Genomic DNA, 16,137 nt, shown 5'->3' with positions numbered 1-16,137 from the left:
GTGAGCTAGTCAACCACGGCCAGGGGAGAATCCTGGCCACAGGAACTCTCATGTTATCCACAGAAGGATGCACAGAACCAGCAGGTCTCACTCCTGCAGCCACGGAAAGATTGGGTGGGAAGGGGTCTCAGAGCCGAGGAAGGCCGATGTGCAGGTGCCCCGCTGAGGGTGGCCGGGCAGCCACCTCGGCCAGGGCCCCTCATTTCTAACAAGCTCTCCGGTGCCTTGGGGGCTGACCGTGGGGCACGTGGGCTCTCCCTGTCCATGCAGACATGACAGCGGCTGTCACAGGGAGGCCGAGGCAGTCCGGGCTGTCTACCACCTGGGACACAGGGGCACTTGGGTTACCTTTCAGACTAACCTCCCCGGGCGTTGTCAGGACAGGCCAGGACCCTTCCTGCCTCAGGCTGCAGCAGAGGCTGGCCGGCCTCGGGCTTGGGAGTCTGGGGAGAATGTCCCCTGTATCCGTGATATGATGTCCCCTCTTCCTTCATGACCCTGGGGGAGAAAAACCACTTTAATGGGAAGACGCTTTCTTCCTCAATTGAGGGTAAGACTTAAAAGGGTAAGAAAAGTTGTAATTTAAAAACAGTCAGCTGGTGTAGATGACTCCAGTTTCCGCTTTAGTGTTCACAACTGTTTTTCTGGAGCGCCCTGGACGGAGGGTCTGAAGCTGCAGAGCGGGCAGACACCAAGGGGCCTGTTCCCTGAGCAGCCCCTTGGCAAATGCACACACCCAGGGTGCACCACGGCCTCTGGGGAAGCTGGCAGCTGGGAGGGGGGGGTTCTCGGCTCGGAGTTCAACCTCAAGTGGGTATTTAAGAGCTGCCCTTTGAAGAGGAAATATCTGGGTTGTGGGGGGGGCATCATGCTCATCCTTTACATGGTGGTGCCTGTGGCATAGGGCGATGGCCTGGGGGCTCATTGTGAGGGCGAGACCTGTCCTTCCTTGACCCCCAGCACGCTGCCCGCTCAGGGGGCGTGACGCCCCTGGGTGCTGACTAAGGGGCGGGAAGAACGGTGTCAAGCTGCCTGCTCCCCGCTGCAACTGCTGAAGGCTTGGAAGCCAGCAGCCCGGGGGTGTGAGGGGTTGGGACTCACAGAGTTTGCTCGTGTGATTGGCGGGGGTGGGCGGTGACAGTGACGGCGAGTCTCTCTCATCACATGAAACTGCATCTGCCCCCCTCAGCCCTGCAGGGGCTCCTTGGGGATTTCCCGTACTGGAGGGGGTGTGTTTGGGGAAAATAACATAAGACTGTTGGGACAGATAAAGGGCACCTGAGGCATGTGTTTACCGTCCAAACTGTGGCTCTAGGCAATGCCTCCAGTGAAACAGGTGCCGGGGCAGATGCGCCCAGCCTTCCCCCGTCTCCCCACCCCCCAAGCGAGCAGGGTGTCAGGGAAGGGGACCCCTGTCTGATGCTTTAGAGCAGACAGGAACTGCCCAGCAGTCACTGGCTCAGATTCCCATGCACGGCTCCTGCTCTGTAGGTCTGTTTGCCCGTCTGCCCCCTTCTCTCTGAGAACCCTGGGCCCCTTTGCACACCTGTACAGGGGGCAGGGGTTGAACCAGATCTTGCTGCTCACGTGGCCCCCGCCCAGCGCAGCGGCTTCACCTGAGCCTGATAGGAACACAGACCCCGACTCCACCCCTGACTGGTGGACAAGAGTTTGTATTTTAACAGGTTCTCTGGTGGCTCCCATGCCGTGAGGACCACCTGGAAGGGTCTCCTGTCTATCAGCGCCTGCCTTCTGTGAGCCTGGCAGTGGGTCTTGGGCAGTGGCGCTGGGTCTTGAGAAATGAGAAGTACCGTTTCCAGAGGGGAGACCAGGCTTCGCGAGGTCCTGGTCGTCCGTGGAATGTTTTTGGTCTTTGAAGTGATGGGAGAGGCCTGGGCAGGTGTATTTCCAAAGGGGCGGAGGGCGGATGCCAGAGGCACAGGCGTCACGGGCCTGGGGGATAGGCCGCCCCATGGGAGCAGACGGCCCTTGGAGTGCCTCTCTCTCAGGAGGCTGGGGCTCCCCTGTCCCCGGGGTCCCTGGCAGAGCAGCCCTGCAGGTCCCACCCAAGGAGGCCCCCTGATGGCAGCCCCACCGAGAGACGGCTCAGGGCCGCCAGGGCTTCCCCAGAGCTGGGACTCGCCCTGTGTCTCCCTGTGGCCAGGAGGCTGTGTGGACTGACCTGTCTGCCCCCTTCTCCCTGGGAACCCCAGGCCCCTTTGCCCACCCACTGAGTCAGAATCTGCATTTTCACAAGCCCTCCGGAGACGGGTGGGCACGTGAGGTTCAAGAGGCGCTGGCTATAATCTCTCCTCTTCCTACTGGCTCCCACGTTCTCGTAGTTTGAGATTATATTGCAAATCATTTATTCCTTAGGAACTAGACATGCAATTTCTGGAGGGGAGGGCAGGCTTTCAGCTTCGCCACCTGCTAGCCTTGTGCCTTGGGCAAGTTATACCCTGTGCCTCAGTTTCCCCAGCCATGAGCTAGGGATATTAACAGTACCTACCTAGGAAAGAGTAAATTGGTCAGTACATGAAAAGGGCAGGTGCCTGGCACCCGGCAGAGGCCGGCTAGTGTTTGCTTATTGTTACGGTGAGAACAGATGAGAGACTGTGGCTTCAGAAAGGTCGGCTGACTGCCTCAAGGCTGCTGTGTCGGGGTGCAGGGGCTGCGTAGCGAGTCCCACAGACTGGGCGGCTCACACAGAGGTTCGCACTCTCACAGTCCTGGAGGCTGGAAGCCCAGAATCAAGGCATCAGCAGGGCTGGGTCCTCTGCTCAGCGTGTAGGTGGCCATCTCGTCCTGCATCCTCACACGGTCCTCCTCTGGGCATGTCTGTGCCCTGATCCCCTCTTCTTTTAGGGACACCAGACCTATTGGGTCAGGGCCACCTAGATGACCTTGTTTTACCTTAATAACCTCTTTAAAGGCCTGTTTCCAGAAGGTCCTGTGGGGGGTCCTGAGGTCCTGGGAGTTAAGACTTCAACATGTGAACCTCAGAGGAACACAATGAGCCCATAATAGCCTCATAACCCTCAGGTGGTGTAAAAGAGTGACTCAAACTACGTCCTAGAGAATTCCCAAAGCTGCCCACCTCTCAGCGGGCAGCAAAGTGGCCTCCACGCACACACGCGTGCCGAGGCGTGTCCCGTTCCATGGGCCTGCAGTCCAGTGTCTCCCTGAATGCCGCTGATGAGCAGGGAGGGACATCTGGACAGGGGGGCCATCTCTCTCCTTCCTTTTGGACTCTGGTTCCCTGTGTCCTTACCCCTTGACGCTCTGAGTGGGGGCAGGAGTCACATACGGTTCCTTCCGTACCTCCCACAGGACCTCGTCCAGACCAGAGAGAGACGAGCTGATATTTTCAGAGCCAGCTCATCTCAGTTGATCCTCACAATGGTCTCCTGGTTATGGACAATATTACTGTTTCCAGTTTGAAAAGGAGAAGCTGAGGCACAGAGAGGTTGAATGACCAGTCTGAGGTCACACAGCTAGTGAGAGGCAGAGTTAGAACTCAGACCCGGTTCTCAGATGCTGCCTCCCGGGCCTTTTGACCCATGTTGCCATGTGTCCGTGGCACCTGCCGGCAGCCCTTGGAACGTGAGCACTGGCCCCGGTCGAGTGCAGAGCTGTGAGCGCCCTTTCTGATATAATCTAACGAGACTTGGTCCTCACACAGCCTTGGAATTTAGGATGCATGATTTCAAGTTTGCAGATAAGCGTGGCCCAGGTGGCCGGGCAGTTTTCCCGAGGGCAGCTGTGGGGCTCGGATTGCAGAGCCCGAGTTCTTGGTGCCCAAGCTGTCTGTTGGCGGCTGAGCTCAGCCTCATGTAGGTTTGCACAGAACGAGGGGGCTGTCCCTGGGCTGTTGCCTCCCCCAAGTCCCCTGCAGGTCCCCTCTCACCTCTTGCTTCAGGGTTTAAACTGACCCTCCCTCCGGCTCCCTGTTCCTTTGCTCCCGGTCCTACCTGAAGTCCTGGCTTCCACAGCCTCTGCAGGCAACAGGGCTGCCCTCTGGGGAGGTCTGAGCAAGGGCTCGGGGACTCTCTGGGCTCGGATAACACCGCTCCCCTCGTTCTGCAGGTGACAAGCCCTGGGCCCAGGGCAGCTGTGCCCTGTCTGCCTGAAGAAGGAGCCAGGCAGCTGGTGTGACAGCAGCAAGAAGTGGCATAGACGACAGCAGGTGACGCCTCCTGTTCCTGCGTTTGCTGCTGCCCTACCTCGTTCATGAGGCCTGGCAAGCACGGACAGACAGAGCAGCAGCTGGCCTGGGGGGCTTCTGAGCTCCTGGAGGGCCACAGCTTGTTTGGGGAAGACCTGTGGAGTGTCCTGCCCAGCCGGCCCTCCAGAAAGCACGAGCACAGTCCTCTTGCGCACGTGAGGGCTCTGCTGGTGGAGTGACTGCACCCTTTGAGAAACCAGCCAGCTCAGGGCCACTGGGACTCAAGGGCGCTGGCCAGCATGTCCCGGGGACCCCCAGCCGTGTTACCCAGCATGCGTTTCTCAGGCCTTCTTTCCAGCCAGAGAAGCCGAGTCCATCTCCTGTTGCAGGAATGCTCTTCATGGCTGAGTAAACTGTCCTCCCTGGTGGAGAATCCCCGAGTGAAATTTGGGAAGCTTTCAACAGAACGTTTCTCGGGGATTCTGTGCTCCGGGTCTGGAAGCCACTCTTGGACGACACAGCACACAGACTGCCCCGGGATGCGGTGCCCACCTACCTGGACCGCAGGCTCCTTCTGCCCCCAGTGGCTCAGACGGGGCTGTTCTGGGATTCGCCGAAGTCCCTACAGTGTTAGAAAAGAGAGGTTTTGAACAGTCCCCTCCCAGTGGAATCGTTTTTACATTCACTCAGAAGGCGATTGTGTTCAGCTTTGAAATGACCTGTGGTAACATCGGCAGGAGTCGGGGCTACGAAGTCCCTGCCGGCCGACCTCTGCTCTGCGCTTGGGGGTCCGAGGCCCTTCCTGAGGGATGGCCGCCAGCAGCCGGGGCAGGAGGGGCACCTGCACCCAGATGGCCTCCCACACCCCGTCCCCCAGACCTCGGTGTCCGTCACATTCCTTTACCAAGCTTGCGGCCCAAGGTCCAGCTCCCGCCAGAGATCTGGGGCTTCTTGGCAGCAGTTGGCAAACCATTGCTGGTTTTCCTAAACTGATGGGCACTTGCAAGCAGGGCTCCAGCTCGCCCTGAGGACCTCCTGTCCGTCCTCCCCTTTATCGCAAAGAGCATGAGAGCAGACGTGCGTTGGCTGGGGGCCCTGGGAAAGGCTGCACCCCAGATGCCGCCATGCATGACTCCGGCAGTCAGCCGAGGCAGATAGAATGGGCCCTGTTGTTCTCTGCAGGTCAGGCCTGGGCCGGGCAGGGTGCCCGCCAAGAGCACACCAGGGGCATTGATTCTGAGTCCCGTTTCTGGCCCCCCCCCAGAGCACCTGTGTTGGGGACCAGGCCAAGGGTCCATGTGCTCCGCTTCAGACCCTCAGGCCTGCCCCAGCCCACCAAGCTGCACAAAGTGCACGGCCTGGAGCTGAGAGGTCAGGGGTGACCAGGTTTGTCCCTGAGCTAGCTCAAGGGAGGAGGCCATGCTGGGTGAATAGATTTGGGCCCTTTTCTCAGCATGGAAGGATCTGGACACAACCACCATCCTGCTCAGGGGAGGAGCTGGCCTCTCCCCAGTCCCTCTTAAATCAATCTGTGCCACACGGGATTTGCAGACTAAGACGTTTCTCCAAGTGCATGCTTTTCTGAAAGGGGAATCTGGCATCTTTTTTTCAAAAAAGTCCCCATCTTGGGGTTTTATCTAGACAGATTCTCATATTCACCTTCTGTATGAGTTAAGGAAAAAACTAAGTGGCTTTAGCAAAATAGAAGTGTAAGAAAACTGAAATTTAATTATCTTTCCTGAAAATAAATCCACAGTCTAGGACTGTGCAGCTCCCTGAGGGGTGGAGCTTTGCTCCTTTTTACTCTGTTTACTCTGCCACTGCTAGTGAGTGGCTCCCACTACACGGCCAAAGGTAACTGCTGAAGATCCAGCCATCACATTCATCTCCCAGCCAGCAGGAAGGAGGAGGGAAGGAAGAAAGTCTTCCTGCCATTCCTGAAGGACATTTCCTGGAATTTACACAATCCCCTGCTGCTGTGTGGGCCAGAACTTAATTCCAAGGCCACGGTTAACATCAGAGAGACGGGAGAAGGTAGCCTTTGTTTTAGGTGACCATGCAGCCAGATGAAAACCTGGGGCTCTTTAACTGAGTAAGGAGGGGAAATGGATATTAGGGGACAGTTAGTGCTCTCTGTCCCACCTTCCTCTTGGATTGGTAACATGAAGAGGGCTTGTAACACAGGCTTCGTATTAGGGTCTCCATATTGTCAACAAGACTTGTTTTAGAAGGATAGACTGATAAAGGTGCAGTGAAGATTAGAAATCAGCCAGTCCACGTCCTCACTTTTCATGTCAGGAAACTGAGGCCCAGAGAGGTTAACAAGTCAGCTGAGATCACACAGCAAGCTGGTGACATCTAATTCCCAGCTCATGTTCAGTGGGAGTATTTTTGTTTTTCTCCGTTTCTTAACAAAAAAGCCTCATTCTAGAAGGGAGGGGATGGGAACCGCCGAGGATGAAATTCTACCTGCCAGGGCAGGACACAGCCAATGACAGGGTCTGCGTGCCTTGATCCGCCCGTCCTGAGGCTCTGCCCTGGCTGGAGCATGCCCTGCCGGCACTGCCTGTGTGCTCGCCTGGTCCTGTCCGCTCCGTTTCTGCCCTGCATGCTGAGAGCAGCCCTCCGGGGTTCAGGTCTGACTCGGCTTCTGTTTCAGGGAGCGCCCTGCAGGATGGGAGCCGCTGGCAGGCAGGACCTCTTCACGGCGATGCTGACCGTCATCTGGCTCATCCTGGCCTGCTTCCCTGGGGCCACATCCACAGGTGAGCCACCCCGGGGCAGCGGGATCTCCGCCTCTCAGCGGGAAGGCACGGTCCCTCTCGAAGAAGCCTGCTTGCCAGGCAGGAGAAGGGGCCCGGGGGCAGGGGCAGGACACTGGCCTTACTGTCCCTGGTGACTCACTGACCCTGGGCTTCAGTCTCATCACCCACAAAGCCAAGGGGTTAGGCTGGACTCGGGTTAAAATCCGGTGTCTACCGGAGCCAGGCATGTGATATATAAACCTGTGAAGATGGCCAGGTAAGGACCATGGCCGCCTGGGGAGTCCAGGCACCTCTTAGGGGACATCGCATCTCAGTCCTGGCCAACTGCTGCTGTATGTGAAGGTGGGGCCCATTGCAGGACCTTGTGCATTTTTAAGAAAAAACAGAAAATCTAGATGTTTATGTAAAAACCCATACTTGTTAAATGTTGGCAACCAGTTCAAATTTTACAAACCACAGTGGTGGGAGGGGAGAGGAGCTAGAAAGGCAGGGTTTAGATCTACTTTTCTGATCTCAGTATCAGCTTTTCCTTGGAGTGAATGTGAATAAATGCCCAGATGCCCAGGGCGGGTTCGTGAGGACTGCAGAGAACAGCAATCAAATAAACCAAACTCAGGGTTGGAGAGGAGAGGTGGGGGCCGATTTAAAAATTCTGAGCCGAGGTTCAGTAACCAGACAAGAGCGTGGCACCTGCTCCTCAGGGGACTTCCCGTTTTAACATAAGGACGGGGCTGCCAGAGGGCAGCCAGGATGGGCTGCCGGGAGGCGCTCAGCAGCCAGCCCGCGATCCCTCCTTTTGAGACACTTTAATTAAAGATAGAGCCAGACGTTTTCTACAGTACGAATAGAATTATGCTTTTCTCGATCCTGATGAAAGGAGGCGGTCGCTCATCATAACTAGGGGAATCCCTTCAGGGTGACCCCTCGTAGAATCTTCCTGATCCTTGGGGACATTACGAGCAATCAGTAGTTTAGCTCTTGATGCAGCACTTGACAGTGTGGCCTGAAGTAGTTCATTTATCCGTCCATCATTTATCCGGTTGATATACACCAAGGGGCATCGACTGTGCCAGGAAAGGTTCGGGGTGTCTCTCCTAGGGCGGCCCACCTCAGAGCCTTGAGGTCTAGCTAGATACACCCCTGGCTGCTTTCTCTCTTCTGCGGGGTGTCAACCATTTGGGAAGGAGGCTCTGGCCCCTCTGGTCTGTGCTGTTCTCAGGCGTCGGAGGGACGGGCGCTCATGCCCCTCGTAGGCCGGCCGGCCTTCACTCTCCACCCTGCCTCTGCTCCCCGCGCCCTCCGGGAAGAGCAGTTGCTGTGGTGACATTTCAGCAAAGGCACTGACCGTTTCCAGCAACTCGCCGGTTCCTACAAATGAGAACCCACTGAAACCAGCCTTTGCTAAGAGCAAAATGTCCAGCTCTCACGAGGGCACGTCCATCTGATGCCGCCCGTGTCTGCGGGGTGTGGGCCGTGGGGTCAGAGCCGCCGGAGCTCTGGGGCTGGTGCTCCTGATGCCAGGAGAGCCTGTAGGGCCAGGCTGGCTGCCTCCAGATCCAGATGCAGAGTGTGACGTGAATGCGCACGCTGGGAGAGTGACAGGCCATCGGGACTGTCCCGGGAGGTGTGGGTGGTCACACCCTTAAGGCTTTGCCCCAGGGACCCGAGTGACTCCTCAGCCTGCTCATAGCAAGCCTGTTGGCCGCATGTGTTCCGTGCATGGCTGGGGAGTCACCTCCTTGGACCTGGACACCCTGGGCTCGAGGGAGGGCAGCCCAGGGCCTCTGACCAGCTTCACTGAAAGCCGTCAAGCACTTGACCCATCAGGGACGCACACTGACCCTACAGGCCTCCCAGCCAGCAGGGGCCCCAGAGCCTCAGTCTCAGGACCACCGCTGGCTGCTGAGTGCCTACCTGCAGCCCTGTTCTTACGCTGAAATGTATTGTCACGACTTGAGCCCCTTGGGGTTTACGTCAGCCCAAAGAGCCGCTTCAGTAAAACTCCAGAAGAGGTGAAATTCTCTTCTTCATGAAAGAGCTTAGGAGTTAGGGCTGTGGGTGAGCAGAAAGGAGGGGTGCTGTCAGGCTGGGGAGGGGAGGATGGGGAACGAGGCGCAGCAAACGTGCTTCGCAGAAAAGAGAAGGGCCAGCCGCTGCGTCAGACCACAAGGAGGAAGACACTCTCCGGGCAGGTGTGCTGCCGCTGAAGGGGCAGCTCCCTTCCAGTTTGCTCAAGATGCATAAAGACATGTATGGGACAGACAGTTACCCAGGAGGTGATGGGATAGAAATAAAGTAACACTCAGGACTGATCTGCTGGTACTAAGCTGAAGCCGGGGCCCCTCCAGGGGTCCCGAGCCCATCCTGGGGACCTTGCTGTTTGCACCCACTTTGCTCAAGCGACATAACCTCCCTCAGGTGCCCTTCCTGGGGCCTGAGCTGTGGTGCCTTCCGTTCCTTCAGGGCCCAGCCCCAGATCGTCGCCATCTGAACCCTTGCCCGGCCATGGGCTCCTCTGCGCCTCACCTGCCTGCCTCTCCAGCCCCGCCCCAGGCCAATCTAAAATCTGCTGTTTCATATTTCACAACTTCCTAGTGGCACTGGGCAAGCCATCCCCACCGTGTGCCCGTGGCCTCTCCCACCTCCTTCGCTCTGGGCTCTCCCTGGCTCTCCAGGGAGATGCCCAGTGCTGAGGCAGCCCTCCCCTCCCACCATCCATGGCACGGTGCCGGATGGGAGCCTGGGCAGCCACCTGAAGAGGGCACCCCTCCCAATGCTCCCGCTGGGGCCAGGGAGGGGGGCACCACGCCTGGTGGAGCTCTTGAGGTCAACTAGATGCTCAGGTGCACAAGGCTACCCTGGGCCTCCCCTGGCATCAGACTCACTTTGAGGACCTGGGACAGAGACCCAGCGGATCAGGGGGTTCTCTTTCAGGGGGCAGTCCTGGCAGCTTCCCACATCACCTTCCTCAGCCATGCTCTGTCTGCCCTGGTGCGGCTCCGGTGACTGTCCCTGGAAGGGGTGGGAGCTGCGCTGGCTAGGCGCCTCCTGCCCCGCCAGAGCCAGATCACTCAGAGCAGGTCCATAGCGTGACGCTAAGCGTCCCCGGAAGGGATGTGCCGTGATGAGTCACTGCCTTCAGGGAGGCCCGCCGTGTGACAGACACCAGGGACAAGTGTACGTTATGTATAGTCAGCAGATTAGACGTTTGTGGATCAGGGGCCACTTTTGTGGTGAGCAGTGGTGCTTGGTAACTAGTTTATATGAGGCCATCTTTCTCAGGTTTCCAGGCAACAGAGCTGAAAAGTTGACTGAAAGTCAGGTCCTCACACAGATGGAGAAAGGGCTTTCTTAATGCTTCAAACACCACTTTCCAGGGCAAAGAATGTCTTGGAATACAAGTGCTCTGGGTAAATCATTGCCTGACTTTAGGTCTTGGAGTGTCACCTGTTCTGCCCTTCATTTTGTAACTAGATACTCTGAGCCCAGAAGAGGGAAATGACTTGGTCACAGGCACGTGATTAATGAAAGACGAAGGACTGGCCCCCAGGGCCTTTGGCTCCTGTATGGGGGAGGGGGTCTCTTTGCTCTCTAAGGCCTCGTTTTCCAGTCTAGTAGAGAGGAGGCAGGAGCCGTGAAGGGCATGAGAGCCCTGCCCTGTGGTCTGTGATGGTGCTTGGCGGGCTCTTCGAGCGGGAGTGGTGACGTCTCTCTGTCCTCCGCAGCGGCGGCCAAGTGCCCGGACCAGAGACCCGAGCTGCAGCCCTGGAACCCCGGCCACGACCGGGACCGCTCTGTGCACATTGGCCGGGGCAGAGCCCTGCTGCTCATGTCCTCTGCCACGGTCCACTCCATCCACATCTCAGAGGGAGGTGAGCCCATCTCCGCCCGGACCTCTCCCCCCTCCGTGGCCTCAGAGCGTAGCAGGTGGGATGCCAGATGGGCAGAACAAAGGTCCCGTGCTCTGTGCTCATGCTGGAGCAGCCGGTTGAGATGACCATCATCTCCGGGCACTTAGGAATGGCTTGTTGAGGTCCAGACTCAGTGAGGGAAGCAGGTACAGGGGAAGCTCTGTACCGGGGCTCTGAGCAGCCCTGTCTGGCTCGACCTCGTGCAGGGACGCGGGAGACCAGCGGGCATCACTCACACACTGCAAGGCAGAGAGCAGAGAAAAGCAGCCGCTTGTAGGTGGGGGCTCACGAGGTCGGCTCTTGGCTCTGCTGTGACCTCACCACTAACACCCGTGGTCTTAAACCTCACCCCAATCCTACCTCTCAGGAAAGCTAGTCATCCGAGACCATGATGAGGCGATCGTGTTGCGTGCCCGGCATATCCTGATCGACAATGGAGGAGAGCTGCATGCTGGGAGTGCCCTCTGCCCTTTCCAGGGCAACTTCAGCATCATTTTGTATGGAAGGTGGGTGGGCAGCTTCCTTGGGTCAAATGCTGCTCTTGGGTTTGGGGAGGAGGCTTCCCAGAGAAGAGAGGGTGGCAAGAGGGCGAGGGGTCCGTGCAGCCGGGAGTTCTCACTTCCGCAAGATGGTATCACGAGCGAGACGCCGCTGGTGATCTGGGCGAGCTGGAGGGGTGCACGAGGCAGTTCATTTATGTGGACCGTGTTTGCCCTTGAGTCCCAAGGCCCTGCCAGCCTTCTCGTGTCACGGCTCAGGGAGCCTCTCAGTGTTTATTAATAGGTTGTGAAGGACAAGATAAAGAAAAATGCCATGCGGTATTTCTCTTGGCTGTGTTCCCGCTCCAAGCAATGGGGAGCTCTCAGGGGTGGCAGCCGAGACTACCCGGGGCGTGCAGGTTATGTCCAGGTGACGTCACACCCGATAGGGGCCAAAATACACAACACGCAGACCTGGAAAGAAGTGCCAACACTCAAACGAATGACAAGTATTCGTGCCAGGGCTCCTGGCCTCCCAGGGGTCCGGGTCCGGGGGAGCTGGGTGCTGTCCTGTGTCTGCTGACTGGCCCTCCGGGGCCACAGAGGGAGCCGAGGAGCAGCGCCGCCCCCCCTGGCTGGGCATCCACGTGTCAGTGGGCTCTGGAGAACGTGTTCTCTGTCTCCTAGGGCTGATGAAGGGATTCAGCCGGACCCTTACTTTGGCCTAAAGTACATCGGAGTCGGCGAAGGTGGCACCCTTGAGTTGCATGGGCAGAGAAAGCTCTCCTGGACATTTCTCAACAAGACCCTTCGCCCGGGTGGCATGGAGGAAGGAGGCTATTTTTTTGAAAGGAGCTGGGGTCATCGTGGGGTCATTGTTCATGTCATCGACCCCAAATCAGGGACAGTCATCCATTCTGACCGGTAAGGTTTGCCTTCCCACGAGCAGATGCCCCTCAATCAGCCTGCGCCCTGGCCGGATGCCGCCCCAGGTCCTGGGGATACAGAGCCAGTGGGACAGAGGGAAGCCCTTGGCTTTCACCTGACAAAGCTGCGCCTAACACAGTGTGCATGCACACGTCCACGCGTGTACGCACACAGTTTTGCGTTGCCGCCATGGGAGGCCAGGGAAGTGGTGGAGCATAACCAGGGGCAGCAGGGTGGGCAGGGTAGCCGGGGTGCAGAAGCAGTGCTGGGCTAAGCATGGCAGCGCGGATGAGTCAGGAAGAGGGGTCAAGACGGCATCAAAGCGCAGGCTGGGTGCGAGGCAAGGCGTGGCTGGCATTCTCCAGGCAGGGAAAGGCCAGCCAGGGGGCAGGGGTGCAGAAGCAGTGGAGGGGGGCCCGGAGCCAGCAGAGTGAGGCGGGCAGGGCAGGGCAGGGCTGGCCGAGGGCCAAGGGAAGGAGGCGGCCTTCTCCTAAGTGGGATGCAAGGCCACTGAAGGCTCCATGAAGGGTCCCAGCTGATTGACAAGAGTGCCCTGGAGACAGTGTGCAGGGCACAGTGGACACGGCCCGGGGGGCTTCTGCTGTGCTTTCGGCAAGGGAGGTGGTGGCGAGGACAGGGCAGAGGTGGTGGCCCTGCAAGTGGCTGACGGGGTTGGGGGCAGATTCGGGAACAGGGGCCCGTCTCCTGCTGCCTCCCTGTCACCCTCCTGCTGGGCTCTGGTGTGAGTCGGCAGATTCTGCCCAGGCCGAGCCTCCCCTGCAGGCCCCTGGGGGGTCCTGTTCTGGCCCCCCAAGGGCTGTCCCAGGCCCTGGCAGGGAAAAATCCTCCAGGTAGGACACAGCTGGGGGAGGTACAGGGCACAGCTCCCTGGCCATGTGGGAGGAGGGAGGCCTGGGGCCCTCGAGAGCAGGGTGTGCGCCCCAAGTGTCCACAGGAGGGAGCGGAGACCACGGTGACTTAGGGCCAGGTGGGCAGGCGCACGCGGACAGCCAGCCGCGTCCTCGGGGGAACATTAGTAACAATAATGCAACCCCTGGATTTTGTGTAAAACACTGTGTTAACCGCTGTACCGGCCACTTGTAATTTAATCTTCATAAATGCCCTGAGAACTGCGATCTGTTATTTTCCACATTGTAAAGCTGGAAACGCTGAGGTCCAGTGGGGCTCAGAGTCTCAGGCTGGTAAGTGGTGGAGCTGCGCAGACCCTTACCCGCTCTGCCGCCTCCCGGGCGTCCTGGTGACAGCTGCCGGCCTGGCCTGGGGCTGAGCAAGGCTGACCCCTCCCGCTGCGCCTTCAGCTGCTTCTTGAAGCAAACCACCCGTGGGTGGATCCCTATTGCACTGGGCGGGGAGGACGCTGTCCTGACAGCTGACGGGAGCTCCAGAGACAGGGGGCCTGCTAGCGGCTGATCTCTGCGTAAATATGTCAGTGGCTTTGAGAAACCGATAGCTGAATGAGTGTGAGGAAAAATACCAACAAACACACACAGGGGTGCAGGCTGTAGTCACCTGAGCAGGTCACCTGGAGGAGAAGGAGCTTGAAAGGTACAAGCCTTGAGCAGGTAGAGATAAGTGAGGGCGAATTAAGAGAGACCGAGGGGTCTTGAGGCCCTGGAGACAAGCTGGCCTCGCTGCAATGATCCCGGGGGGGTGGGGGGGCCTGAGGGGCCAGGGCGGGGCGACCAGGGTATGCACACGGCCAGGCACCGGCTTGACAACCCAGATGCGTCTGCCTGGCCACAAGGCACCACCATGTTTCTTTTCCAAAATCTTGGCTCTTCACATGGCTGATTTCTCTAGATCCATGTCTAGAACATATTGCTGGTTAAGTCCCAAGACAAATCCATCTGGAATTTGCATTGTGATTGTACAAAACCTTCTTCGTTACATGGTGGGTATTGGATTGCTACAGAATGGTGTCTTTCCTTTGTGAATTCTTGCCACCAGGGGTATAGATTTTGTTTGAAATGTACGTTTCATGGGCATTTCATGTGTACCAGAGTGGGTTATCTCGTCGATCTGAGATGATTGCTGGTTGCTGTAATAAAAGCTGCTTTCTTTAAAAATCACAGCCCCCCGGATCTCTGGGTGACATGTCGGTGGCTGTCACAGAGACGTGGGCTTAGATCTCTTCCCTGGGCTGCAGTCAGGACTGTTAAAATCCCCTCTCTGACCTCTTTAGGTTTGACACCTACAAAGCCAAGAGAGAGAGCGAACGCCTGGCCCAGTATTTGAACGCGGTGCCCAACGGCAGGATCCTTTCTGTTGCGGTGAATGATGAGGGATCTCGAAACCTAGATGACACAGCCAGGAAGGCCATGACCAGGCTGGGCAGCAAACGCTTCCTGCACCTCGGGTTCAGGTACAGGCCCAGCCCGCCACCTCCTTCAGGCCCCTCTGGGTTTACCTCTTTCCCTTCCTCACAGCCACACCTCCCCCGGTGGCTTAGGGGGACGCAGGCACATCATCTGCATTTAAAGGGAGCCTGGCTTTTCTGACTGGCCTCGCCCACCCTTAAACACAAAAAGCCTGTGTTTATGTGGACTCGTCTGTTTAGTCGGCTGCTTAGAAAATACTAACTGAACATCTACTGTGTGTAACAGCCGGGCCTCAGAGGTACAGCTGATGTTCGTTTTCTCTCTCTTTGGCAAAAGGGTCACAGTGAGCCGAAGGGATGGGCCCATGTTCGTTCAGAGATCATATAAAGCGTCTGCGCAGCCCAGTGCCCCAGGGGCCCTCGGATGGGCTCCAGCGCGTGTTCTGTTTGCCCCGGGCTGTAGCATCGTGCCTGGCCTTGGCGTGCCCGCACGTTGGCACCAAGAGGGAGCTGTTTGCCCCCCGGTAGCCACACCTTTTTATCATGTTGAATCAGATCCGGCTCAGTGGAAAGTGGAGTTGATTGTGTCCATGCTGTTCGGAGGCAGGGACGCCCCTTCAGCTCTGCAGGTCGAGGGCAAGACCAGGCTCAGGCCAGAGCATTTTCTGGGCTCCGGGCAGGGCAGTTCTACCGGCTGTGCAGAGGTCCCCGGTCCCGGCCCAGCGCTCACTCTCCAGCAGCCCCGGCGCTGCTCCTGGAAGGCTTTGGGCAGGAAACCAGGGCAGCCAGAATGACAACACCTCGGTAGCTCAGGGCTCCTTTGTTAGCACAGACTGGAGGCCCTTCCCGTTCATTGTTTTAGAAGCCAAAGGCCAGTCTGTTAATTTACAGGGAGAGAGAGAATCACAGGGCACAAGGGCCTCCTCGGCAGAAGAAGGTAATGGCCGAGGGCCCGGGCCTGGCATCCGCTCTGGCCGGGATTCGAGTTGGGCTGTGCCTCCTCCGAGGGGTGACCCCAGAGATGACTCATCCTCTCTCTGCCCGGTTCCTGCAGCTGTAAAAAGGGATTCAGCTGCTGGAGCCGTTTCAAAGGACCTGCGAGGACAGTGTGGTCATGAGCCAGATATTTGCCATCGTATCTGGTACAGAATAGGAAAACGATAAATGTTAGCGACTCTCCTCTCCTTACAGACAAGGGCTGCAGGAAGGGTGGGCGTGCGCCGCGTGTCACGCCCTTTCGGGGGGGCATGGCAGGACGTACGTTGCTGCCCCCCAGTTCACGGAGACACACCGCAAGGGGCAGACTGACAGCCTCTAAAGCCAGCAGGACCGAGGCCGTCACTTGCTCTTTCGATGAGGAAGTGGTTCCGAGCCGACGTTTTCCTCAGTCTCACCTCCAGGGCCGCTGGCGAGAGAGAAGTGGTTTTGCTCTTGGGAACCGTTGCCTGGTTTTCCCGCGGGCCTGACAGGGCCTGGAGCGTGGTCGGGGGCCTGTGGGCTTGTGTGTCTGTTTGGAGTCACGCCTGTGGCCCGCGTGGAGCTGAGGAGGCTC

At 58.1% G+C, this 16,137-nt stretch overlaps 1 protein-coding gene across 4 annotated transcripts in view; it reads left to right on the top strand.

Moving 5' to 3' along the window:
• Nucleotides 1-16,137, top strand: part of CEMIP (cell migration inducing hyaluronidase 1) — a 261,072-nt gene that overhangs the window by 51,939 nt on the left and 192,996 nt on the right. For 2 of the 4 annotated variants that reach the window (XM_036916119.2, XR_008994717.1), the window contains 5 exons: nucleotides 6,825-6,930; nucleotides 10,656-10,802; nucleotides 11,209-11,347; nucleotides 12,008-12,244; nucleotides 14,451-14,630. In XM_036916119.2, the coding sequence (XP_036772014.2) occupies nucleotides 6,840-6,930; nucleotides 10,656-10,802; nucleotides 11,209-11,347; nucleotides 12,008-12,244; nucleotides 14,451-14,630 (794 nt within the window). In that variant the 5' untranslated portion in view covers nucleotides 6,825-6,839. Of the gene's footprint in view, nucleotides 1-4,086; nucleotides 6,200-6,824; nucleotides 6,931-10,655; nucleotides 10,803-11,208; nucleotides 11,348-12,007; nucleotides 12,245-14,450; nucleotides 14,631-16,137 lie in introns of those variants that run through there. The other 2 variants (XM_036916121.2, XM_036916122.2) reach the window with 2 other exon arrangements.

The sequence above is a fragment of the Manis pentadactyla genome, chromosome 18 (assembly GCF_030020395.1).
Source record: "Manis pentadactyla isolate mManPen7 chromosome 18, mManPen7.hap1, whole genome shotgun sequence".
Taxonomy (NCBI): domain Eukaryota; kingdom Metazoa; phylum Chordata; class Mammalia; order Pholidota; family Manidae; genus Manis; species Manis pentadactyla.
Note: the sequence above shows the minus strand (reverse complement) of the source record. Positions and strands in the feature narration are given on the sequence as shown.